The following is a 27849-nucleotide window of genomic DNA, read 5'->3' as shown; positions in this document are numbered from 1 at the left end:
CGAAGTGGTGGGTGGGTGTGCAGGCACCCCTGTGCATGCGTGAAGATGTAGGGGAGCGCTCACACCAGCAGACAGGCGCTCCCCACCACTTCACGCATGCACCCAAGAGTGCTCATGCACCCACACGCACTTGTGGGGGGTGCCTTCCTCAGAGGCTTAAGCAGTCCGCAGTCCTAAAAAGGTTGGGGACCACTGTTCTGCAGGACTGGAAAATCATGGATCCCATCAGAATAGAAAGAAAAAGCTCACTTCTTCTCAGAAGGACATTTACCTGTTTACAGGCTTTCTGTGTTCTGTGTTACCAGGTGGGAAAAGTGTACCAACAGTCCACTGTTCAGTCTTCCAGGGACCTAAATGTAACCCCTTCAATATCTGTATTCCGAACAACTGTCTTTTAGACAGATGGTTCAGAAAGAAGTATAGTGGCCTTTATGAGATGGTAAACAATTTTCTTATGTTTTGGGTTTCCCAGTGCCTTTGCCACCCTCTGAAAAATATTGGTGTTTTTTGTAGTTTATGACTAGAGTGTATGAGGGCGGTTTTTCAAGGAGAAAATTTGGGGGGGGGGGTGGAATGTAGAATTTAGTTACTCTCTTTTAAAATGCTAATAATAATGTGCTGTCAAGTCAATTCTGGCCTGTGTTGATCCCTTCCTGTGGATCCAGTTTGGCTGTTGCTTGGTTAAAAGAAAGAAACAAAAATCATGGGCTGGTTCTTTTATTAACATAGACTGAATATTTTAGCAGTGAGTGTCAAGAGGGCTGGTTCTACAATCTGGTGCAATATTGGTGCCTCACCCGTCCAAAAATCCACAACATGTGTATCCCCCATCTCTTAGTGTACTGCTCTGTCCCTCTGTATCCTCTCCTTCTTGCTCCTCTCTGAGTCAGTTTGTAAAGACCTTGGTTGTGCTACGCCATGGAGGAACTCAACATAGCGGCCTTCCTCCTCAGAGCTATCTAACACAGTCCCTCTTTGTTAGCTTTGCTTTGTTCATCAAAGTGAACAACACGTCTCACACTGCCTTTACCTCTTCTCAAGTTCATTACTTTTATATCTCTTTTTCTGCTTTGATTATGCAAACATAGGCTATGGTTCCAGAGAACCTAACATGTTCCATATTTGGCATTCTGCCAAGCCATCGCTGAAATGGGGTCTTTCAGGTGCCATTGGCTGAAAATCTGTTCTGGAGATACATTGCAGGCATGAGTGCATCACCTCATTATCTGCTGGGCATTCTGCATCTGCAGGCATGCAGCTTGCCATCTCCAAAGGAGATCTTCATGTTATTTCAGCCATTGCATTATACCCAGTAATAGGTGCCACACTTCTCCTGTGAAAAAAATGCCCTTTCCTTCCAAGAAGGTTTGTGTGGGGTACGAGAGGTAGTCATCAAGATTGTCACTTTGAAGGGCTTTGTGTTTTCTTTCAGACTTGTTGGCCACCATGGCCATGTACTTCTTGGGGATGTTCATCTCGGTCTTCTCTTTCACTAAATAGGTAACACAGTACTTTGAGAAATCATCCACGAATATTAGAATGCAGCCATTTTTTCCCTTGTTGTTGTTTAGTCGTTTAGTCATGCCTGACTCTTCATGACCCCATGGACCAGAGCATGCCAGGCCCTCCTGTCTTCCACTGCCTCCCGGAGCTGGTTCAAATTCATGTTGGTAGCTTTGATGACACCATCCAACCATCTCATCCTCTGTCATCCCCTTCTCCTCTTGCCTTCACACTTTCCCAACATCAGAGTCTTTTCCAGGGAGTCTTCTCTTCTCATGAGATGGCCAAAGTATTGGAGCCTCAGTTTCAGGATCTGTCCTTCCAGTGAGCACTCAGGCTTGATTTCCTTTAGAATTGATAGGTTTGTTCTCCTTGCAGTCCAGGGGACTCTCAAGAGTCCCCTGGACTGCAAGGGGCCCTACTGAAGGCCAATTAAGTACTCCACATAGATCATTATGTATCTAGCACCCTGGTATTTTTCCTCTGCATTCTTAGGGGGAATGAAGATCTAACACTGTTCTCTTTGATCCAGCTGTTGAGCCTGTTGGGTTTTGTTTTGTTTTTGTTTTTTCAGCATCACATGGGTTTACCTTGCTACCTGTAACAAGGTTCTCATGTTTAATATCACAATATCTGAAACCATGTTTCAAAGCTATTGTTTTCCTCTTTCTTTGCTTGCACTGTATTTGTTTGATGAACAGAAAGACTACGTTTCTGAACATCATCACATTTCATCTGCATGGAAATATGATTCATTGCCTTTGTTTATCAAACACTTTCAATTCTGAAAGCACATTGCAAAACCTTTTGTCGCCTAATGCTGAGGCACCCATTATATTGCACTTCATATCTAGTACATATAGCAAGTCATTTACTAATTACATGGGGCAATTCAGATTTTAAAATGCCCCTTTCTATTTCTTGTATATCAATGGAATCATCATGAGCTATCTGTGTTTTTCCACCAGCATTTCTGTCTCCATTTTACTAAAGAATTCTAGTGTGTCCTGTGACAATTCAGTCTTCTGACTTCTCATTGTGACCATTAGCCTTGAGAGCGTTATGTTTTAGAATAGACTGGCTTTTTACTCATGATGGCTTGTACTTAGAATCTGCCATTAAGTGCTCCTTTTGGACTTTAGGTTCAAAACTAGTACAGATGCTATTGGTTAATCAGTCTCTGGGGAAGGGACAAAATCTGCCTTGATGGGCCTTCCCATTAATTTGTAGAAACAAAGTGATTGTCTCTATAGAATGGCTTTCTGTTTCGCAGTTCCTTCCTTTAATTCAGTAATGAGAGCCAGTAATTTATCTGGAGCTTTGAAAAATAAATTTCTTTGTTCACTACATTCTTCCCTCAAGGCACTTAAAACATTGTTGAAACTCAACTCCTTTTACCCATCCAAGACAGAAATAAAAGTATCAGATTTATTTCCTAGTGCTCACATAAGGAATCCCAGTTTTTTTCTAATTATCCTGGTCAAAACTGCTCAGATCAGATACAGTAATCAAAACAGTGACCTGTTTCTCACAATCTTTCTTTAAATCAAGTCTTAACTGTACAAGTTCCCTCGTGATTTAAAACTGACAAATCCACGGCATCTTCCTAAGGCATCCAGCATCTCTTTTGTAGTCCAGCTATCTTTAACACAGATTATTTGGTCATCAGTCAAACTATAATATTATTGCCTTGGCTAAAAAAAAAAAAACCCACACCACTCTACTTGTCTAATCCCTATCTCTCCTTCTGACTTTTGTTGTCCAACATAGAAGAATGCATCCAAGTGTTCTAGAACAACCCTCACTCTGCATTTCCACTGGGAAAAAATAGCATTCTTTACCCTTGTAAATTTCCCAGTAAAGACCCTAGCCAGTCTTGCTTTGTTGTTGTTACAGATCTCAGGGAAAAAATGGGAGAAAAGAAACTGCAGACAGAGTTAGAAAAAATATGATCATTTCTAATCTCTCTCTTGGGGAAAAAAGTGCCCTCATCTGGGCCATTAATATGTTGAAGGGAATTTGAAGGTGGTTATTCCATTTTCAGTATTGAGAGAAGTATGGAGAGATTTACCCAGTCTGACCCCTTAGGAAGGGAAATATGATCAGTTGGGATCCTTCTTGTTTAAATGAAACAAAACCTCTGTTTAAAGTTCATGGATTTATCCTTTGAGATACATGGTATGGAGCTCTATCTCCTCATGTCTGTCTTTGGAGAGCTGTACCTGGAAAGGTGGCTAACTCAGGAAGCAACTTGTAGGAATAATGAGGCATGGGAGAAAAGCTCTAAGTTTAGTGGCAAGTACCAAGCATGTTCCCAAAAAACACCCGGTGTTAATGGAGGAGCATGCAGGATTGTAATTTATTATTTATTTATTTATTTATTTATTCAATTTATATGCCAGCCACACTACCCAGAGGTCTCTGGGCGGCAAACAAATTTGCAAACAGAAAGCATCCTTTGTAAAAGAAATCTATTTTGGGTCAGATACAATGGTTTAGGGATGGCCTTGTGTGGCCTATAAATCTCTGGAGATTACCCTCCTTGGACTAGAGCAAACAACAGAGGTCTAGAGTTACTACTAGCATCCCAAAATCACAGATGGATAACCTTCCGTTGATAAGGTTGATGAGAAAGGACACATCACTCTTAGAGGAGAGAGGGATTAAGAGAGTGAATTCTTAATCATTGTTATGAAAACAATACAAAACAAGAGCCCATTATGTGGTAGTTGTACTACTGGTTGGGAATCACTATCCTAAGAAACCAATCCTGCTGTTCCTAAGCTAGTCTGACCCTTTCAAGAGTGGTAGGCGGACCTGTCTCATCATCGGGGAGTCTGCAGAGTCTCTTTAGCTTCTACAAATGGGGGGGGTACCATTTTGTTTTTCACCGTAGAAAACAAAATGTCTTGTTTCCTGTGAAAGGATGTGAAAGACGCAAATCATAAATAAAGAACATCAGACACAGTGGAGAAAGCTACTGTAACTCAGAGCAGGCAGTACTGTGCAAGATACTGATTTGGAATAAAACAACTCCGAAGCAAAACAACTTTCTTCTAAAAACAGTGGTTTATGCTGGCAGTTCCTTTCACTTTCTAGAGGTCTTACGACAAACATGTACTCTGGTTCTGCAGGAGGACAGCTGTAATTTGAAGGACATCAATCCTAACTACCCATAATTAAGTACTATTATTATATTACTGTATACAGTACTTGTGTAATTTATGTACACTTCTGTCCCCGAGACCTTTGTAGAATGGCTAATCAGTTGCAATCTTTATCCTTCCCAGCACGCTGCAAGAACAGAAGGGGGAACTTCGCAAACGTCTTTCCTACACAACCCACAAACTGGAAATGCTTGAAACAGAATTCGATTCTACACGCCAGTATCTTGAAGTTGAATTGAGACGTGCTCAGGAAGAACTTGAAAAAGTAACAGAAAAGCTGAGAAGGTTGGTTTCCTAATTTTTTGACCTCCAAGTCGAATTATTGCCATCATTTAAAAAAAAGGAAGTTTAACCTTATCTTACATCACATATTGGGGGGGGGGAAAGGAGGAACATTTGACATGTCCTTCATGCAGATAAACAGACTGACTGATTTTTAAAATGCATTGTGACAGTGCTGTTCCAGATCGGGCCACTTTGATGCACCACATTTACTGCCTTTTAAAATGTCTTCCAGGTTTCAAGATACACTCCAAGCACACTATTTGTTTGTTTGTTTGTTTGTTTGCATGTTTGTTTGTCTGTTTTACCTCCATCCATCCATACATCCATACACACACACCTGAGGACTCAAGTTGGCTTACATCATTAATACACAATATTAAAGCTAAAACAAACTGTGAATTATTCAAATATTAAATGAACTAACAACATATCAAGAATAGAGATGGGCATGAATTGAAAAACAAACCAGGAAGTTCCTTGAATATGACTGGTTTGTTAGTTTGGGTTGGTTCAGATTCGATGAAACTGACGAACCCGAACTGACCCAAACCATAAACTTTTGTGTGATTTCACAAATTTTATGGTTCATTTCCCCCTGCCCACAGCCTGCCCCTGAAACATGGGGTACCCCTGAAACAGAAACCATCCAAAAGTTTGTAAAAAACAAACAAACCATTAACTGGTTCATTAAAAAAAGAAGTTCATGCTGGCGCCTGCCCCCCCATTCCCACTGGCCCCCATTGCCTCCCTACCTGATCCTGTTACCACCTCCTCTTTGTTCTCCATCGCCATCTTGAAAGACAGTGGCCGGGCTTCTCAAGATGGCAAAATGGCAGAGGTGGAGGAGGAGGAAAAGGGGGAGGTGACAGGACCAGGTAGTGAGGTGACGGGGGCAATCGGAAGGAGGCAGGCTGTGGAGGAGAGGAATTTAGTTTCCCTTCCCCCCAAATGCAAACTAAAAAAAAAAATAACAGTTGATGGTTCATTTTTTTAAAAAAATGTTTGGATGGTTCATGCCCATCTCTAATTAAAAATGTTAGGGAAAGCATTACTAAAACAGATTTAGAAGCAACAACATGCAAAGCATCTTGTTTTAAAACCTCTCTTAGATAGCCAGTCATTAAGAAAAAGCCTGCCTGAAGAGAAAGACTTTCATCTGCTTGTGGAAGAACAGCAAAAATGAGGCCAGCCTGGGAGTGGAGGCAGAGAAGACCCTCTTTCATGTCCTCATCAAGTGCATCTGTGAGGATGGTGGGACTGAGATGAAGAGCTCCCCTGATGATCTTAACATATGGGCAGGTTCATTGAGATAGCTTGGAGCCAAGCCATTTAGGGTTTATAGATTAAAGCCAGCCCTTAAAATTGTGCCTGGAAACAGATCAGCAGCCAGTAGGGTTGATGTAACATGAGAAGAGAAGACACCCTGGAAAAGACCCTGATGTTGGGAAAGTGTGAAGGCAAGAGGAGAAGGGGATGACAGAGGATGAGATGGTTGGACAGTGTCATCGAAGCGACCAACATGAGTTTGACCAAATTCTGGGAGGCAGTGGAAGACAGGAGGGCCTGGCATGCTCTGGTCCATGGAGTCACGAAGAGTCAGACACAACTTAACAACTAAACAACAAATTGCAAGTTTATTGGTTTATTTGAATCAGTAAGCTTCATGACAGATTTAACCATATTTCTATCATTAATCAGTGAATAAGTATATTCACCAAGATGAGAAGGAAATCATCTTCCGTGTAGCACGTCATCTACATATATAACTCTAGATACGATTTCTAGAATGGTTTGTTAGCAGAGCTTGGAAGGAAAAATGGCAAACCTGAGGTCCTCTGGAAGTCAATCAGATTCCATTATTCCCTGCCTTAAGCCAAACTGGCTGAGTCTAAGCGAATTTGGAGTCCAAGTGTAAACCAATTCTTGGTTCCTCTACCCTTGCCCATAGGAAGCCCACAAGCTTTTGCCCTGTTGTGTACAGGCTCAAGTTCATCCTTCTGTGGCTTCTGTGCTTCCTATTACACATACTCTCTCTGCATTATAAAACAGTGGTACAGTTTTACTTTAGTTCTGGCAAGCTATGTAGAGAAGGAGAGGACACATGTTGTAATGCTCTGATATTTTTTGCCATGTTACTAGAAATGAGAGCTTTCAGCAATGAAGAACAGGAACCGGTTCGCAGATTTATCCATTGTATATCTTTTCAGTTTAGGAAGGAAGGAACTCAGCCTGATGCCTCATTGTGACATCCATGCAATGCTACATTTCATCCAAATTAATTAGTGTAGAATCATTTGGAATATGGTTTCTTCTGTTGGTCATCCACTGAAATTGCATCTTATTAATGTCTGAGTTCAAATATTTTAAAACTGGCAAAGAATATAATTTGCTTTAGTTTGGGCTGTGCAGAATAGTTATTAGACAGTAGAAGCTGGTATCTGAGATTCTCAAAATGTCCCCCCAGATCTTTTCACCTCACATTTTTTCCTCTTTTTTTCTTTTCAGTCTTTTCCTTTTATTTTTGTCTTTCTTTTTTACATATCCTCTGATTTTTACACTACTCATAAAAGTTTTCGCCCCTTTCCTCTTGTGCCATGTTGTTGCCTTTTGACTTTTGCAAGGACCTCTCACGGGTCAGTTTTTGTTGATGTTCTGATTGTAAGCCACCCAGAGTAGCAGCTTTGCCACTTAAATGGGTGAGGGAAAAAAACAAACAAACAAATAAAATTAAATTAAATTCATAGAAGCTTCATAGCAAAACAATCCTGGGTTGTAACCAAATAGGCACTCGTTCCACAACCAGTCAGAGTTCTCTCATAGGTACTTGGTTATTGATTCCATGTTTCTTGTTTTTGTTCCAGCAAGTTCATGATGTGAACATGGTTATTTCTCACCCATATTATTCTCACAACCAGCCTCTATGGTAAACTAATCTGAGAAATGCTAACTGACCAATGGCATGCAGTGAGCTGTGTGGCTAAGTGCGGATTCAAACCATTGGTTTTCCTGGAGATAGTACTCTATGCATTTTGCTAAGCAACTTTTATATTTTTACAAGGATGCAACTCGGGGAAAAAACAGGTGGAAAAGGGATCCCATCTGATCACACCAGACAGGGTCATTTTGCCAGGACCGATCTCCTTTAAAGCAACCCTTCTGTCTAGCTGCCAGTTGCTCCAACCTGTCCCTTAAAAAGGGTAGCCCTGCCGGTGGAGCAAAAAGGTCCAGCATGGGCATGGATCGCAGTAGGGCTGGAGCACTATTGACCATATGCCGTGTGGTTGCCAGGAAATCGCTCTCACCAGACTGTGACAAAAACAGTGCAAAATGCAAGCTGTTTCTCCCCCCTGATCACACCCTGAGATTGTGTAGCTCTAAAATAGGCCTGTTTTCTAAGCTCTTGCATAATACATTTGCTGTTTGCTTAAGACAAGGGAAAAAGAATTCTCAGATCAAGGCCCTTTATTTTTTTGGACTGCAGTTTCCAGAAACTCTAGCCAACGCAGCTGGTCATCAGGATTCTGACAGTTGGAAAGGCTTTGTCACAAAGTGGTTCTCCTAAAGGCTACAAGGGATGTTTTAAAATTTGCAAATCTTGGCTTTATGTTGATCAAAAAGCCTTTGCTAAGTAACAGAATCATCACCATCATCATCCTTATATGCTGTCAAGTCAATTCCGACTTACGACAACTCTCTTCAGGGTTTTCCAGGTAATGAGTACTCAGAAGAAGTTTACCATTCCCTTTGGGGGGGGGCATCTGGGGACCGTGCAGCTTGCTCAAAGCCACATTGGCTGACTCTACTCACAAGGGGCACGCTGGGGAATCGAACTCCCAACCTCTGGCTCCAAAGCCAGATACCTGAACCATGAAATAATGCTCAAATGAGGATTAAAATCAATGGGAAACTCGATTACAATCATTTTTGAAAATAAATCTCAAAAAGTAAAAAATAAAAAACACCTATGTTTTTAAAAGTACAGTAATGAATGTGCAAAGACATGTTGATTACATGATTTCATCTTTGTTTTAGGATACAAAACAATTACCTAGCCTTACAAAGAATTAATCAAGACCTAGAAGACAAATTGTACAGGATGGTAAGTACAGGGGACCTTTATACTATTTTTTTTTCCTTATGGTTCTTCAGATATATAAGGTATTGAAGCTAAACTGGCACCGATAAGCCTTCCTTTTAAGCTTCTACAGCACAGCATCAAGTGTGTTGACTCTGAAATAAGTCTTACTGAGTCTGATCAAAGTGTATTTTCAGTTACAGTGTAAGAGTCTGATTTCACTATATTCATTACTATTCAGCGATAGTAAGTAAGTTAATTAGTTTGTGCCATCAAGTCAATTTTCATAAAATCATAGAAAAGTGAATTTGGGAGAGGCCTACAAGGCCATCAAGCCCAACCCCCTGCTCAGTGCAGGAATAACATCAAAGCATATCTGTCAGGTGGTTATCTAAATTTTTCTTGAAAGCCTCCAGTGTTGGAGCACTCACCACCTCCTGAGGTAATTAGTTCCATTGTTGTACTGCTCTAACAGGAAATTTTTCCTGATATTCAACTGAAATCTGGCTTCCTTTAACATGAGCCCATTGTTGCGTGTCCTGCACTCTATGATCGAGAACAGATTTTGATTTATGGCAACTCTTTTCAAGTTTTTCTAGGCATAGAGTACTCAGAAGTGGTTTACCATTCCCTTCTTCTGGAGGCGTCCTGAGGTTGAGCAGCTTGCCCAAGGCCCACAGGCTGCCTCTTCCGGGATGTACCATAGGAAACTGAACGCTCTGCCTCTGTCCCCACAACCAGATCCCTATCCAGGGATTGTCCTGAACTGCTTAAGAGTGTCTATATTTTGCAAAGAGGGGGAAAGCAATACATCTTGCTAAAAGATGAACTTAGAAACATTTAAATTGTTTCCTAATCACTCCCTTGAATGCCTTTTCTTGAGGAAATGGCAGGGAATAAATTAAATAATTTATGTGAAAGGATAAAAACAGTAACAGGAGTGTTGCTTTGACAAGGGTAAAAAATTTAAAGTATCATGCACCTTATGAATGGATCCAGAAAAAAGATCCTTGGTTGTGGGGGGAGAGATTTATTGATAACTTACCTACCTAAAATTTATTCTTATGCACCACACATTTACATTCCTTGCTCTGCTATGAAAAGAGATCATGCAAATTAGTAATTTAACTGCAGTAGGCAAATTCTCCAGCTGGGAAAAGAGAAAACTTACCATTTATGACAAAGCACATGGAAGGATCCCACCATGCAGCATTTCTGGGCGAGAACCAAGGACGTATGCACAGTTGCTAGTATTAGCACTTTAATACTACTTTAACTGCCATGGTCACATCCTGCAGAATCCTGGCGTTTTTAATTTGGTGAGAGACTTAGCCAAGAACCTGCAGTGCAATCCCCCCAGACGACAGGACACAATTCATTATTGGATTACATTTGGAAAATCACATTTTGGAAATATTATGCATAGCAATAACTGTAGATATTTGCTGACAACAAACTGTGAAAAGGCGTGTCTTGTGATCATGGGGTAAAATAGCTGAAGTCTTTTTGGGGAGAAACATGTGTTGCCGGTCCTCCTCAGAGTGACTCAGACTCATCCATGCAACTGAATGGCTTGCTTGGTGGAACAAGACCATGCAATTTTGTTCAGGTTACCTAAGAGTAGGGTTGCCAGATGTCAGGCAAAAGGAGGACATGTCCTCCTTTTTAGCCTAATGTCCTCCATCAGGCAGGCAAAGGTAAAAACCTTTAAAATGTCAGGCTTTTGTATATTTTTTGTTATAATTTTGGACGGGAGGGGGAGAAGTGAAAGGACCCTCTTTCCCCCTGGCTTTTCCCATCCCCACCTGCCCGCCCATCCCTGGTATTTTGAAAAAAAGCCTCCATTAAATTTCTTTTTATTTTTTGACATGACTGTTTCTTGGTTGGTTCACTAAGGGACATTTATTGGCAGCTATTGTAATAAAATTGTACTGATTGTGGGTTTAATCTGGAACGATTTAAATGAAACATTCAATATGTCCTCCTTTGGTTGTTGTAGATTTTTCGGGCTCTTTGGCCGTGTTCTGAAGGTTGTTCTTCCTAACGTTTTGCCAGTCTCTGTGGCCGGCATCTTCAGAGTGCTGTCCTCTGAAGATGCCGGCCACAGAGACTGGCGAAACGTAAGAACAACCTTCAGAACACGGCCAAAGAGCCCGAAAAACCCACAACCACCATTAGATCCCAGCCATGAAAGCCTTTGCAAATATAATGTCCTCCTTTGTCCTCCTTTTTGTCTTTCTATGTCCTCCTTTTAGTACCCATGTATCTGGCAACCCTACCTAAGAGACATAAAGCTCTGTCTAAGGTCTTTTTCCTGAGATTGTGCAGAACTGATAATACAGTCCTGTTGGGGTTTATTCCCAACAAGTGAAAATTACATCTGATAAACATGCATGTCAAATCTTACGTGGCTCACAGCCTTGCACTGCATGCACTGTATAGATTCACTTGACCATTGTCTGAGGTCCAGATTCAGAGCCAAGAAAACTTATATTTTGTCCTACAACTCTCATTATCCCAGTGGCCATGTTGGGAGCTGTAATCGAGAGAGAGAGAGAGAAAGAGAGAGAGAGAGAGAGTATATTTTTCAGGCTCTAGATGGGTAAGGAGTGAGGTCAGATAAGAGTGTGGTTGTGTATCCCTGTGTTTCTTGGTTGTTTATTAAAAGCACTGATGGAGAGCATTACATTTCTTGGACTGCAACTCCCAGAATATGCCAACCAAGGTGGACACGAATCATGCTGGTGAGATTTATGCAAAACAAGAACTTTTTGCATCTCTGAATGAAAGGAATTAATTACTGCATCTGCATGTTTTCTTTTCTTCCGTTCTCAATTTGCATATATATCTGACTGTTATACCGTTCAGATGGCTGCCAAGGGCGGTTTACAACATTAAACAAAGATAACATAATGAACAAACATTTTAAAACAGTGAAGATAATTATAAAATCAAAATTAAACACATATACACAATGAAATCAACTAAAATTAATTAAAATAATATAAAGGCAAGGTGGTGGAACTGATTATATAAATGTTAAAACAGCCGCAGTGTTAAGATCTTATAATGTCCGGAAAGGCCTGTCTGAAAAACCATGTTTTCAGAGAGATCATTTGAAAATTCCCAGTGAAGGGGCGAGGTGAATATCGGATGGGAGATTGTTACAAAGTTGGGGAGCAACTGCCGAGAACGCTCAGGTTTTTGGTCTTCTCTTCCTGGGCCTCTCTTGGGCTAAATATTCTCAACTGCTCGGCCTGGGAAGTTCATGTAAGGTGGGCAGATCTTGTTGGAAGGAGGTGCTCTGCTAGGTATTGAGGTCCCAAACTGTGAAGGAGCCAGGCCACTGAGCCCACTGCACTCCTACACTGCACCACCGAGCTAAATCACTACCACTAACTCACCTTGGTTATTTTTGGCCAAAAGGAAAGGAAAGAAAGCATTTGAACACCTCTAATGTATTGGCCAGAATCCAAGTGTATATTTCCGTCAGTGTAACAAAGCCATGTAACCTTCCATTGCAATTTGCCACCAGTTAAGAAGTCAGTGTAGACATTTCCTATCACAAGTCCCACAGTTGTTGTGCGACAGAAACTACCTATGGCAACTTCTTGCCCCAAATTGCTGCAGAAAATTGCACTGCAGAGTTCAGCAGCTGCAATTGTAACTTGCAGGATACTGGCCACCCTCTAACAGGGTACTGGATCAACTGTCCTGTGTAGAAATGAGTGTAACTTTCTCTCTCCTTGTTTACAAGTATATTACATAAAAGTGTCAAGGAACGGTTTTTCCTGTGGTGGCTCCTACATCAGATGCTTTAAATTTTCCACCAGCATACACTGTTGCTCAGTCATTTTAAGCAGCCATAAGGGCTGGGTTTGGTCCCTTCCTACACACATCATCTGTGTGTCAGGGCTGAAGAATTCTTGGCCCCCAAACATCTGGGTTCCTGCTTCCAAAATTCCGTACCAGTAGCTGGAGGGCTGAATGTTAATGAGTTCTGTCCTATGTGGTTCCTGACATGCTACCCACAGCTATTATCAATTGAGGCCAGGAGACTTATTAGATGTTCGCCAATTAGCGTGGGAGGTGCTGCAGGAGCACCAACAATCATGCCATTAAGAGAATGTCTATTATTACATGGTTTCACAGAATTTTAAAAGGACCTTTGTTAGTGCTAATGGCAAGGTTGGGAGACAGCCTTTTAAACTTTTTGATCAAAGTGTGAATGAATTTTTCCAGGATAACCTTTGTGAAACTATTTATTTTAAGATATTTGTTGTGGATTGTGGTCTATGGTGACGTGAAATATACCAAGTTTTGAAGCCATCTCTTATATATTTAAAATACTGTACTGTGAAATGTTGCTTTAGCCTTTTGAAAAGGTCATGTTTTTAAAAATTTCCTACCCGTTTGCTTTCTTAGAATTTGTCCCTTATCGGATTTTTATTTCCTATAAGTTTGTATTAAACATATTAAGTGCCACAGAAGCTCTGTACCATTTACACTGTCTGTGGTCTGCCTTTGAGGATTAAAGGCATGCGATTCTACAATGCTGTTAATGTGACAAGTCTATGATGGTTCTTATAGTAAATCATTTTATGGCTTGCATCCCTCCTTCATGTAACAGGCAAAAACGTTTTGTATGAATTTGTTTTAAAAGCATTTTCCTTTAAAAGAAAAAAGGCAATTTCAATGCAACCTGTGTATGGACTTCTCACTTAGTATTGCTCTTTCCTAAATGTGGGAGATTTGGCCATAACGTCACTCATGTCTTAGTTAGCTCTAGTCTGGATTGGGGTTGCTTTTGAAGACTGTTTAGAAATGCAATATGGCTCAGAATGATACAGTTGGGGGTGTTATGGCCAGATACAGGGAGCATATGACCTCTTGCATTTACCAGCTCCTGAAACATTTCTGAGTGCATTCTAATGTGCTGCTTACAACAACAACAACAACAACAACAACAACAACAACAACAACAACTACTACTACTACTACTACTACTACTACTACTACTACTACTACTACTACTACTACTACTACTAATAATAATAATAATAATAATAATAATAATAATAATAATAATAATAATAATAATAATAATAATAATAATAATAATAATAATAATAATAATAGCAGCAGTCAAGTCAATTCTGACCCAAGGTGATTTTTACAGGGTTTTCCAAGTAGAAAATATTTAGAAGTGGTTTACGATTCCCTTTTTCTTGGAACTGTGCAGCTTACCCAAGGCCACATAGGCTGGCTCTTCTCCCAAGAAGTCCCAATGGGGAATCAAACTCCCAGCCTCTAGCTCTGCAACCAGATACCTAAAACACTGAGCTAGCCAGCCAGCTTCTTAGTTATAACATATAAAACCTCAAATTACATTAAATGGGGTAGGCAACATCAATTACCCTCTCCTACTTTGCACCTCCTGTTACGACCTGCTAAAATATATTTTACCAACTTGTGATGCGCCCTTAATGGAAAATGAATAAGTTATTTTCTTAGCAGCTCCATTAACAAATCTGCAGTGAAATCTCTCTGTCAAGCATTGCTTGTCCACTCACTTTATGGAGGGCTTTTCACCTGCATCAAAAGCCTTTTGACTTAGAGTCCTTACGGCTGGCTTGTCTTCTGTTCTCTTTAATTTAGTTTGTGTTTTAATTTATTATTTCACCTGGATTTTAGACAATTTGTTTATTTGACCCGTTTATTGTGGACTCAGTGAGCTCAGATTTGCTAGAAAGTTTAAAAATATAAAGAAGGGTGTTTTCATATAGGCTTAGAACAGAAAAAACAATAACGAAGCGTCAGATCCGATGCATACACAGGATGAAAAAATAGCAACCGGTAACAGAGAGAACATAGAACTGATGAACACCTATTTTGCTTCTTGTCTTGTAAAAAAACAAAAACAAAACAAAATCAGTGTTCAGCCTATTGCAGGTGAGGGACCTGCTTCCCGAAATGAGTAAAGAAATGGTATAAGAATGCCTAACTGCTTTAAACAAAGTCTGCCGAGCCGTATAAGCTGCAGCCAAGGATCCTAAAGGAACTGGCAGGTGTAATTTCAGAACTTGCATCTATGATTGATGATAATTCTTGGAGAACAGGTGAGGTCCATGAAAACTGAAGGTGAGCAGATGTTGTCCCTGTGATTAGGATTTGTTGGGGGGGTTGGTTATGTTATGTATTATTATGTTTATGACATCTTGTTGTTTTATGTGTGTTATTAATAAAAATATATTAAAAATTTAAAAGAAAAGATCAAAGCAGATGCTAAGTGGCCAGCTTGATACTTGGAAAAGTTGTAGAAGTCACTGTATGCGCAACTTAAGAAAAGAACACTATGATTACTAAGACCGGGCACAGTTTCCCAGAAACAAGTCATGGCAGAATAATCATTATCTCTCTTTTTTTATTGTGACAAGAGTCACAACTTTCGCAGATAAGGGGAATACTGTGCATGTAGTGCATTTGACTTCAGGAAGGCTTTTGAAAAGAACCCACCTACTCCCCATGATTTTGCAGTGGCCAACCTGGTTAAAAAGTAGAATTTGCAATGCTACCATTAGGTGGATTGCAGCTGGCTGACAGGTCACATCCAGTGGTCCCTCATTATCCTGAAAAGAAGTGACAAGGCAAGTTCTAGGCACAATATAGTTCAGCATCTTTACAAATGACTTCGATGAGGGGGTGGCGAAGATACTCATCGGATTTGCAGATGATAACTGGAGGGATAAGCTGTTACTGTATTTCAGAAGGCAGAACTGGTAGTCAAGATGACCTTGACAGATTGGAGAACTGGGCCAAAACAATCAAAATGAGTTTCAGTATAAGCTACAATTAGGCAGGAGAAAAATCACACCCCCAAGTATAGGATAGATGACAGTTGTTTGGGCAGTAGTATGTATAAAAAGGATCTAGGAATATTTGTAAAACATAAAGTAGGCAATTGTGTAATGCAGTGACCAATAATAATAAGGCTTAATGGAATACTACGCTGCATCACACAAGTGTAGTCTCCAGGTCGGGGGAAGTAACAGGACCATTGAATTCCTCTTTGGTCAAACGTCACCTGGAATATAGTTTCTTTTTCTGGGCATCACAGCATGGCTCCCAAACAGCTTTCCAGACTTTACAGCACCTCTGCAATGTTTATGTTACATTAAATTGTCAGGTGAAGAAGTACTGCTTAATACTTTTCTTTCCGTCTAAAAAAAAATACACTTTTTGAAGCCTTAATCATCTTAAATAGATGAGGAAGATTCAGTCATAATGTTTGCTTTTGTTTCAATTTCCCGTTCTTTGTTTCTTCTCATTGCTTATCTTACAGACTCTTTAAGAGCCAGAGAATTATAGCTCTGTGGTTCTCAGCCAGGCTTCCCACCTTTGGCCAGCTTCACTGGGTGCCGTTAGCAGGCTTGGGGAAATACTTGGTGTCATAAGATCACAACATGGGATAAACTGCAGTGTATGTTATGGAGAGGAAGAGGGGGATTCCATATGGAGCTCCCGGATGGTGGAATTCTATCTATGAAGCTCCTGGATTGTGGAATTCCATACAGTGGACCCTCTACTTAAGGAATTAATCCGCATTGGAATGGTGGCTGCAAGTCGAAAAGTCTGTAGGTCGAATCTCCATTGACTTACAATGCATTGAAAACCGATTAATCCCATAACCAGCGGTTTTTATTCTATTTTTGTCCCATTTTGGGTTTTTTCTGGTCTGTAAGTCGATTCTCCGGCTGCAAGTCGAATCTAAATTTTGCAGCCAGAGAAGTCTGTAACTCGAAAAGTCTGTAAGTTGAGCCGTCTGTAAGTCGACGGTCCACTGTATATGGAGCTCCTGGGTTGTAGCTTATCGAACATTAAGGACAAATGGCATGGGGGTGTATCTCAAATTGGACTTTAGGGACTAAGTCCAGGGCCTGCAGCCCACCACGGCCTCCAAATGAGAATCCAGATGATGGGACATACTTAAAACAGAACCCATGTGGTGCAGTGCTTACAGCAGTAGTTCCCAACCTTGGGTTACAGTATTGAAAATAAACAATATTAAAAGGTAAGAGTAATGAGTTATTACAATACATCACTGTGTTTCCCTTGGGTCCCCAGATGTTCTTGGATTACAACTCCCAGAAATCCTTGCCAGCACAAAAAGTGAAGAAGTCTTATGGACATTTTTGTCCAAGAACATCTGGGGACCCAAGGTTGGGAACCACTGCTTAGAGTGTTGGAGTGAGGCATGGGAGGGTGCCTAGTTCTGGTCCATATTGTGCAAAGAAACTCATTAAGTGACTTTAGGCAAGTAATATTCCTGCAGGCTGACCTACCTCAAAGGGTTGTTTTCAAGACAAACTGAAGACACAAGAGTCATGTATGTACCCTTGAGCTCACTGGTCGAAAGGCAGGATATAAATGTTAAAAAATAAATAAAACGTGTGTGTGCCTGCATGTTCATGTGCAATTTAAAATAAAATGTTTTATCTTTTTGAGGGGAAGAAGCTTTTTCAAAAATACTTTGACTAAGTTTTCCATTAAGAGCTAAACACTTCTGCTCCCCCAAGAAGTTTTGAGAAGTTGTGTTTTTTCAGCTGCAGTGCCTAGAATTCCCTAGTTGGTGGTCATGGATCCAGAGAAGTAACTTTTCCAAGCTCTGTAAAGACTTGACTGGCACAATCTCCAGGGGAGTTTGGGAACAGTCATTCAAAAAGTAGCTTTTCCATGTTCAGTGGCTTATCATCTCTTGACTCTGCCTGAATGTCATCAGAAAAGTCACAGGTAACCTCCCAAAATGCTACAGAAACAAGTCTGTCGGGCTAAGCTGAATCTAAACTTCTTTTGCCTTTTGAGCTGCGACTCCTGTGTAATCTATATTTAGGTCATTCGCATTTAACTTTCACAGGGCATACTTTAAAAAAAAGCCTCTAGAAAAAAATCAGAGAGATGCTTTAAATCACTCCAACTGCTGCTGAAAGTCGTCTTCAAAGTCACTATCCTTCACAAAAGAACAAAAAAAAAGCATGAGGTCTGCCAACTTGACACAGCAAAGAGACTGGCCAACTTTCCGTCTCCTGTGTGTGAAACTTTGGCTAAAATTCCAGAAGGGAAAAAGATGGCAAACAGGACCTGAATCTCCAGAATCTTTGGGCAGAGCTGTTGAGGCATTAAGCCAAAGAGACAACCCTCTTATTTAGGCTGACTGAGGCAAATGGCCTCCGGTGCTGGGTGCTGGAGTGGGGGCGGGGATAGGCAGAAGATGTTGAAGAAGAGAACTGACTGGCAGGTGCCATGGCAAATACTGTTCCATCATCAGTGTTGAAGGTGTCAACTGTCAGAGCAGTCAGGTGTTGTATGTAAGGGTCGCCATCTTGTTTTTCACTTCAACCCATTCTGGGTTCTATGGGTGAAAATGTGGGCCCAGCCCCCTGAGAAAGACTACCTCAACAAAAAGATTAAAACACAGATTTTTAAGAAGCCACCCAGAGCCTGGATACATGAATCTGTCAGTCGTGATTTCTACCACATTTAAATCTTAAAAATCTCAACATCTCATATTTCTTCACATTAAAGATTAAAGGTCTCAAAAAATTGAATGCAGCTGAAAGAAACTGTGGTTATATTTTACCATTTTTACTATATTGTATGCAAAGAGTTGTAGCAAAGCCAAGGTTTTTATGACCCTCATATACTCAAACATTATGTTTTTGTTGCATACTTTTGAATTTTGGTTAAATTTCTCTAGCTGTACAGCAGAAGAGCAGGAATTCCCAGAGCAGAATAGCTTCAAGAAAACCTTTCTGCGCATTTACAGTCTGAATAAACCAGTCTGAAACATTTGTTGGAGAAAGAATAAAAAATATTTTCTTTACTCACAGTAGAGAACAGATCAAACAGCAAAACTAACAGACTGCCTTCAGAGAAAGGGAACAAACTCACTGCTTCCAACAGCCTCAAGAGAAGGAAAGAAAAACAGAGCAGATAAGTGTAACTCTCTTTGAATCAAAGGCAGGGAAGGAACTATTGGTTAGTGCTGTTAGTGATTGACAGTCACCCCAGCCCAGAAAAGCCCCTCTCAGCCACACCCACTACAGCCAGCATGCAAGGTTGCAAAAAAAATAATAATAAATCCAACAATTGTAGTCCTCCGCAGTCAAATTATAGCCGCTCAGGGTGGTACCGACTTACCAGATGGGCAGGATATAAATCAAATAAATAAATAATAAAATAAATAAATATATGGCAGAATTCACACAGAACTAAAACAAAAAGGGAACATCATCACCTGAAGAGTTATAAACAATGGCCAACTGCCTATTTGCATAGAGCTGGGTTGAGGAAGACATTTTATTTTGGGAAATAAAAAAATTCCAGTCCCTCCTCCCCCAGATCTGGAGCTCTTGTGGGATCCTTTTTGTTGTTTGGAAACTGTTGGGCGCCATCAGATGAGGAGAAAGTCATTAAATTAAAGTTTCCACCTGATCCTGTGGCCCCCAGAACCTTCCTCACAACAAAAAAAGGATCCCACAGAAGTCTTGGAACCTTTGCTGAGGGTGGATTTGACTTCTTTTTTCCCCTTGAAAAACCACCTTGTGGCACACATTATGGGAAAGGATATCAGCCAACGTCTCAAGTCGCTTGCCTTATAAAGTTTTGTATTTTACAGCCAGAAAATAGCTGGAACAAAAGTTTTCTAATATGTCTATTAGTTTCCACGGTGGAGCTACATGTTTTGATCCAGCTAATATCATGTATTGGGACCCAAGAAAATGCCTATGCTGGGTTCTGGTGAATTGTAATGCCAAGAAGCAGAAGGGACAAATTCAAGATATTAGGAGTTTGGCCACCAGTGAGGGGGAGTGACTTGAATTCCTAAGCCTTAGTCAATCATTCTGTTTATGTGCAGAATCCCACATGCACTGGGAGAACTAGCTTAGACCTATCTTTCCTGCCATCAGTGTGATTGTGTGGTGTAAAGTAGTGGTTCCCAACCCTGGTTCCCATATGTTCTTGGACTAAAACTCCCAGAAGCCTTCTTCACTAGTGATGCTAGCCATGGTTTCTGGAAGTTATGGTTCAAGAACATCTGGAGACTCAAGGTTGGGACTCACTAGTGTAATGGATAAAATTATGGACTAGGGCTCAGGAAGCCTGGGTTCAAAGCCCTGCTCTGCTATGGAAACTCATTGGGAGTGTGCAGTGGCGCACTCCTTAAATATCTCACTTGCTTTGAAAGCCATATCAGTGTCACCATAAGTCAGTTCTGACTATAGAGCACATAACAACAAGCAACAGTCTGATGAAGGAGAGGCTCCCCCAGTCCCCATGATTAAAACAATGGTAAAGTGGAGAAGTTCCTCATGGTGTCTAGATTCCACATGCAACCTAAATGACTAAGCAGGGCTTCAGTGTATTCAGAAAATGCAGGACATGTACTATGAAACCTAACCCCAAACCTATTGCTGCCGGTCCTCTACACTGAATTTCAGTGAGATCAGAAAATATTCCATAACTGATTTCACATATGTTTTATTTTTTCTCCCTTCAGTTGAATGAAGGTTGAAAATGAAAATTGGCTATGGAAGCAATTTGAGGCAAATGTGACTGAATCTCATAGGATGAAATGCTGCAGCAGAGTACATAGAATTCAGAGTAGATAAATGGCATGGCAGAGAAAAGATGAGGCAGCACATCATCACCTCTTGACTCGAAATTGTCCACTTCTGAAGTCGCTTTTCGTTTTTATGTTTATTTTTTTAATGATCTTTTAAAAAGGGAATTGGGGCTTGACATATGCATTTGTGTATAACATGCCACTTGCTCCTAAGAGATTTCCCATCTTTTCTCTGAATCTCTTTCATTTTCATGGCACTCTAGCATCTGGGAGGCCTAGAGGAAAGCATGACATTAATCAAGATACTGTATGACCATTATCATTTGAGTGGTAAGGAGGTTTGCTTGGATATAGATTTTATATATATATATATATATATATAATTGGGCGCTCCACACTCTTCCAAAAGCATTTGGGGGGAAATGGAATCTTGAACATTACGACATCGACTGTCAGCAGTGTTTATTAGTTCACCTCTGCTTACTTATTGATTTAATTATTTGCCGCATTTGGGTGAAACAAGCCTTTCCCTTGTACATGTTATTGTCAATGCGATATCGTCTCTGCAGATCACATTAGGGACTCAAGGAAATTAAGCATGAATTAGTTCCATCTCTTCTCCCCTCAAGCTAGAAGGAACAAACGTAATGTGTTATTGCTAGAGACCAAGTCCTGTTCTGCAGTTCTCTTAAGTGTTGTTCATATGCAGCGTTACAGTTGCAGGCACAGTTTAGCCCATAGAACTGACAGAACCTGGAGGAAGCTGTATAATCTAGGTGGTAGACACCTTTACTTTACTTTATTTGGATTTATACCCCGCACCTCTAAACAAAGTCTACTCAGGGCGGCTTACATGAGTGATAAAATACAATAAAATAACATAACATACATAATGATAAAAACCCATTAACTGATGCATACACACATTATCAAGATGGGATAATTGAGAAACAAAGATCAATTAATTGACCTGTGCTCAGCCTGACCCCCAGATGTTAATCCTGTGTATTACGAATGTTGTCAAAATTCCTGCTCTCATAGTTGCTCTTGGCCAACCTTTTACATAACCCCTTGTGCAACAAAACTATTATTAGATACCAGCCTCGTATGAACACTGAAAGTGTGCCGCTTCTAAAGCATAGTCCTTGCACTAGCACAATGACATGCAACCAAGGAATGTTATAGAGCATTCCATCACCACCTCTATCTAAATCCTCTGAAATAATGAGTGAGGACCACTGTAGGAATACGTAGGCTGGCACTGCTTTTTGCTGCCTAGAATGGAGAAAATTCTGCTACACTACATTACCATTTTCCTGCTGTCACAGAAGGGCAAGGATGGATGTCTTTCCAGGCACTGGGTGGGGGATGTTACTCTTTTAGCTACCACCTCTGCTTTCGTAACAGTGCCATTGCTAGACCTTAGCAGCCTCCACAGGGCTGAAATGTTTTCCCCCGTCTTAGCTTTCCAATGTTCTTTCTTGTCCTATTACTTCCACTTGCTTGTCAGAAGCATCTCTCAGTGCCATGAAGCACACTTTGTATGCTGTTTTCAGATTAGATCTTGTTCCCCACAGACATGTAAAAGCTTTGTTTCCACACACCCCTCCAACCTTCTAAGTTGATTTAGAATATCCATTCAGTGCTTGGCTTGGAGTACGAGACTTATACATGAGCACAAGACTTCAATGGATGAAGTGGATTGGGGCTAGGAGGTGTTTCTGAGGGGCCAGCAACCTGAGGAGAACATTGTGGGGGGTGGTGGTTAGATATCGAAACCAGCCATAGACAGTAATGGAGCAAATTTTGGCAGTGGCATGGGGAGAGAAAATTCTAGTGCAGTCCTTATATTACAACAGTTGAAGATCAAAATAAAATACATGCTCATTTACTTGTTTTTTAAAAGAGAAGTGTAACCTAGATTGAAATGGATCGGTGTGCAATGAATGCCCCTTTCCTGTGGGCATTTTTTCTTTACATATATTGACCCCCCCACATGCACTACCCTCCCATGTGGGTCTTCTAACACTGAAGGATACTATTCTCTTATAATTGGCACTTATGGCATTTTAAGAGGCATTTTACAGGATTTTACCAAGTTTTATGTAGTTCTCTAAATCAGTGGTTCTTAACCTTTGTTACTCGGATGCTTTTGAACTGCAACTCCCAGAAACCCCAGTCAGGACAGCTGGTGGTGAAGGCTTCTGGGAGTTGCAGTCCAAAACTCCTGAGTAACCCAAGGTTAAGAACCAGTGCTCTAAATCAGTGGTCCCCAACCTTGGCCCTCCAGATGTTCTTAGACTACAGCTCCCAGAAGCCTTCACCACCACCTCTACTGGCCAGGATTTCTGGGAGTTGAAGTCCAAGAACATCTGGAGGGCCAAGGTTGGGGACCACTGCTCTAAATAGCAAGGGACTTTTTTTGTCTTTCTACTATATTAATAACAACAAGAACGACCCCTCCATGGGCACAAACCTTGTTGAGGTGGAGGGGCTTGCATGCTTCAGTGAGGATGAGAGCTATGCTGAAGGGTCTCCCAAGCCAGACAGGTCTCAGCTGAGAAGCCAGACCAGCTGTGTCCACCAACCATTAATTACAATGGGAGGAAATAAACAGAAATCCATAGCAGATCGGTCATCTCCCGGGTTAACAAGGACCATGTCAGATGGCATAGCCCCCGGAAATCTGGGGACAAATGGGCTATAAGGCTGAGCAGATCAACAAATTTGGAATTGACAAATATGCAGCTCTGTCTATACACCATGGCAAGATCCAAAAATTAGATGGAATAGAGTTAAAAATGGCAATATTATAAAATCATTATCAAGTGATGAAAATTATAAATACCTTGGAATACAGGAAGCAGACAGCACACTGCACACAAAAGTTTAAGAACTGACAGAAAGGGAATATATCAAAAGACTGCGGAAAATCTTAAAAACAAAAGTAAATAGTAGAAATACAATCAAAGGCATGAACACATGAGCACTAGCAAGACATTCTTCCTAATATTTAGTCATAATCTGGACCCATAAAGGTGGGCCGTACATTCTGGAGCTACAGAAGACAAACTTTGCACCAACTCTGATATCACATCCCTTCAAATATTTGAAGATTTATAGTATTTTAATGACTTGCTATTTATAGGTTAATTGTCTTAACTTTGACACCGTATGTTGCTTTAGTACAGATTCTCTTATATAGTTAATCTCAGGAGGGTTTTTTTTCTGCTTGCTGTTTTAATTTATGCCATATATTGGGAAAAAATTACCTATATTGATGTCTCAATTGTAAGCCACCCAGAGTAGCGGATTTGCCAGTAGATAGATAGGATTAAAATGAAATGATGATGGTTATCATCTTGCATCTCGGTTTCCTCCAGACCAAACAGACCCTGCTCCCTCAGCCATTCCTCACTGGAAATGGTTTCGAGACCTTTCAACATCCTTGTTGTCTTCCTCTGGACATGTTCCAATTTGTCAGTATCTATCTTAAACTCCACTGCTCAGAAATGGGCCATTTTCCAGACAGGTATGAGCCACTGTATATAGTATTTCTGTCCTATTAGTAAAGCAAAGCAAAGTATACTGGTTTTTTTTTTGTTTTTTTTTTTTTTTGGTTTTTTTTTTTGTTTGTTTGTTTTTTTTACTGCCCAATAGCACAAAAACCATTCTCCTGGCAGTTCACTATTTTTTTTTAAATTATGGAGGCTATATGTAGCCAATGCTACACCCGCCATGAGCTGGGAACTCAATTTACTGACCTCGTAAGGATGGAAGGTCGAGCCAACCTCAAGCTGGCTATCTGAGCTGGGGGTCAAACTCAGGTCATCTGTAGACTCTTCTCTGTAGTACTTCACTGCAGTTTAGCCACTACATCGTGAGACTCCTAAAGGAAGTACAGTACAACATGTTAATAGCACTATTTCATGGAATATTTGTACATTTGGAAGAACACTGACATTAACAAGGTCCAGAAAGGACTTAATAAAGATATAGATCAAATTTTTCCCCAAGTCTGAAGTCCAAGCAGTAACAGGCTCCTTGAAACCTGTTCTAGTGCTTCCTGAGGTAAAAGAGAGAGAGAGAGAGAGAGAGATGCTCTGTGAAGCCAGCAGAGCAGAAACCTGAACATCTTTAAACTCTCACTGGCCCTTCAGTTTTAGAAAGGGAAGCAGCCTGGTGGGGTTGAAAATAGCAAATGAATTTTGGTCATGATAATTCTGACACACCGTCACCTGTCCTTCTGAAACTCTGCAGAACTATCTGTCTGCATTGAGGATCCCTTTGTGGTTTGTGTCACTTCCATATAAATGGCCCAGTGTGAGTCACACTCACCCACTGGAAAAAATGTGGACTCTCCTTTGATCTCAGCTGCTGCACCTATCCTTCCAAAACTTGGCAGCTTGGATATTTAAGGCTGTCATTGTAGTAATGGTTTGCAAGGAACAAACACAGAGAGAGATTATACTCTGGAACTGTTGCTCTTGCATAACCCGCCCCACACCCATTTATCTGACATTTTGGTGGGATATAATATTCTCCCAGGCAGCTACAAAGTCTGCAAATTTTAAATAGTTCTTGGCAGAGCACCCCAAATCCTAGAGTTATTTGCCATTGGGTGTGAGCAGTCTTTCCTAAAGGGCTACTAAGCCCTTTTCATCCAGTTCTGACAAACAGAGGGAGAAAAAGTGAAACCCTTTTAAAAAAACTTCTCATGAGAATCAATGGGAGATACAAAACTTCAGATTTCCAAAACTGGACTTGGGTTCGGACCCGAATGGAAGCAGACTGGTTCTGAGTGATTCCAAGCAGAAGTAAGGCATTTTCCGTATCACTAAGGGCATGACCACACAAGGCAAATGTTTCCTAGTTATACCTCTGTGAGATCATTGTATAAATTTCCAGTCATATGACACATGGCCATTATCAAATCATTTACCCAGCCAGCAGTGTATCTGTAGTTTATTTTCCCCTCACTGAGAGGCTTCTGTTATTTTGTTCCAATGGCATCTCAGTATATGATCATATCAATTACAGTGGTGCCTCGCTTGACAACGTTAATTCGTTCCAGCAAAATCACTGTAGAGCGAAAATGTCGTCAAACGAAATAAAAAACCCCACTGAAACACATTGAAAACCGTTCAGTGTGTTCCAATGGGCTGAATACCTGCTTGTCCAGCAAAGATCCTCCATAGGGGCGGCCATTTTCGGTGTCTGTAGTCCAAAAAATCAGTCTTAAAAACAGCGGGGGGGGGGGCATTTTCTTCAGCTGGCGGCCATTTTGAAACCCAACAATCAGCTGTTTGCTGATCGTTGTAAAGCGAAAATCGGTTCCCAAAGCAGGGAACCGATAATCACACAGCGAAAAAAAACCATTTAAACTATCATTTTGCGATTGCACAAGCGATCAACGTTAAGCAGATTCAACGTTAAACGAGGTAATTGTCCAGCAGGACACGACTGTATTTTCCAAAGCCAAGTCACTGAGGAAGGCAGCCACCATTACTGCCAGGCAGCTGCCCTTCTATATTTTTCTTCTTCACGGACAATGTACTGATACGTAGATAAACTTATGTCAATGGCCAGGTATGCTAAAACATTGTTTCAATATATTAAAATTCTCCCCCTTCAGTCTTTACAAATTAGTTGGGATAGGTAAAGGTAAAAGTTCCCCTTGACATTTAATCCAGTCATGTTCAACTCTAAGGACAGTGCTCATCCCCGTTTCCAAGCTGTAGAGCCAACGTTTGCCTGCAGACAGTTTATGTGGCACATTTACATGCTTTCAAACTGCTAGGTTGGCAGGAGCTGGGACAAGTAACATAAGCTCACTCCATCACATGGATTCGATCTTATGGCTGCTGGTCTTCCGACCCTGCAGCACAGAGGCTTCTGCAGTTTAACCCGCTGTGCCACTGCATCCCTATCAAATCATTGGTAGATATTGCATTACTCCACTTACTGTCTGGCAAGTGGTACAGCCCTGGATGGGGATGTCGGGTCCACTGATTGCAATGCAGTTCTTCCAGAAGCACCTGAGCAACAGAGGAAACTTTACCAAACAGGAACCTCTACCTAACATATCGATGTATCACTAAAAATTTTTTTAAAAATAAATAAATGAGGGGCCGCAGTGCCCCAGAACACAAAAGAGAAAATAAATAGCTACCACAGTGTAGCTGGCCATAACGATTCAAACAGGAGAAAATGAATCGGTAATGTTAAAATACATTGGGACATTAGTCCAGGTATAAATACCACATGACTATGTTTCAGTACAACAAAAGTTTGGAAAGTATTGTTAGAACAGGGGACTATTTCCCTGGTATGACCGTGGCTTTTGTTAGGGTTAAAACAAATCAGAATATCTGATTTCTACTCCTGAAATATCTCCGTGCTGTTTCAGCTTATCTGCATAGATCTATGTATTTCAAAACTAATCAACCTGCTATTTTCGCAAGCCTTGAGTGCCCTCAGTTCTCATGATTCTGAATACCAACAGCTTTTCAAAATTAAAATTACCTCCTTCTTTCTTAAATGTTTTGGCTGCAGCACTCCATTCCCTGACAATCCTGATTATTTAAGAGCTTACTCATGTGAAAGTGTTTCCTTGCCCTTATGAATAAATGTGTCACATTTATTTGGGTGACTCTCAGTTTGTGGATGAGGGTTGGAGCAGCATAACAAATAACAGGAAGTAATAAAAGTATGTTCCAGCAACTCGGCAAGTTGTACAAGTACAGGCTCTACATCTACCAGATTACAAGCCTTGTAACTGATGATGCAAGAGAAGGGTTATAAGTGGTGGCTCCCAGAAGCAGGCATTAAGTAAAATGAAGTGGAATCCTAATATAAGATGTGCCTTGGCTATGCACAAGCAGGCAGAGTGAAGGCCAATAGTAGGTAGAGTCAGCGTCAATAATAGCTTGGGGATTTGGGATATTTTGGACTGCAACTCCCAGAAGTCATCTCGAATTCCCCAAGCCAGAATTCTGGGAACTGCAGCTAAAAATAAAAAATAAAAACCCACAGAGATGTGTTCCTTACTCACATGTGAGCTTCCACAGGCCTTTGGAGCAATCCGAAAAACAAGGAAATGGCTAGATGTATCATAGCTACATAGGAGCTGCAAAAGATTATAGACAGGTTGTCTCTTTGTCAATCAGGCTTTATAAAGGACACTGCTTTAAAAA

General features: G+C 40.8%; 1 protein-coding gene across 7 annotated transcripts in view; it reads left to right on the top strand.

The window, feature by feature from the left end:
- The window catches only part of BEGAIN (brain enriched guanylate kinase associated), a 252169-nt gene that overhangs the window by 133503 nt on the left and 90817 nt on the right, over positions 1-27849 (top strand). For all 7 annotated transcript variants that reach the window (XM_072986673.2, XM_072986672.2, XM_078383787.1 and 4 more), the window contains 2 exons: positions 4794-4955; positions 8988-9054. In XM_072986673.2, coding sequence (XP_072842774.1) covers positions 4794-4955; positions 8988-9054 — 229 coding nt within the window. The remainder of the gene's footprint in view (positions 1-4793; positions 4956-8987; positions 9055-27849) is intronic.

Source organism: Pogona vitticeps, chromosome 1 (assembly GCF_051106095.1).
Source record: "Pogona vitticeps strain Pit_001003342236 chromosome 1, PviZW2.1, whole genome shotgun sequence".
NCBI classification, from domain to species: Eukaryota; Metazoa; Chordata; class Lepidosauria; order Squamata; family Agamidae; genus Pogona; species Pogona vitticeps.
Note: the sequence above shows the minus strand (reverse complement) of the source record. Positions and strands in the feature narration are given on the sequence as shown.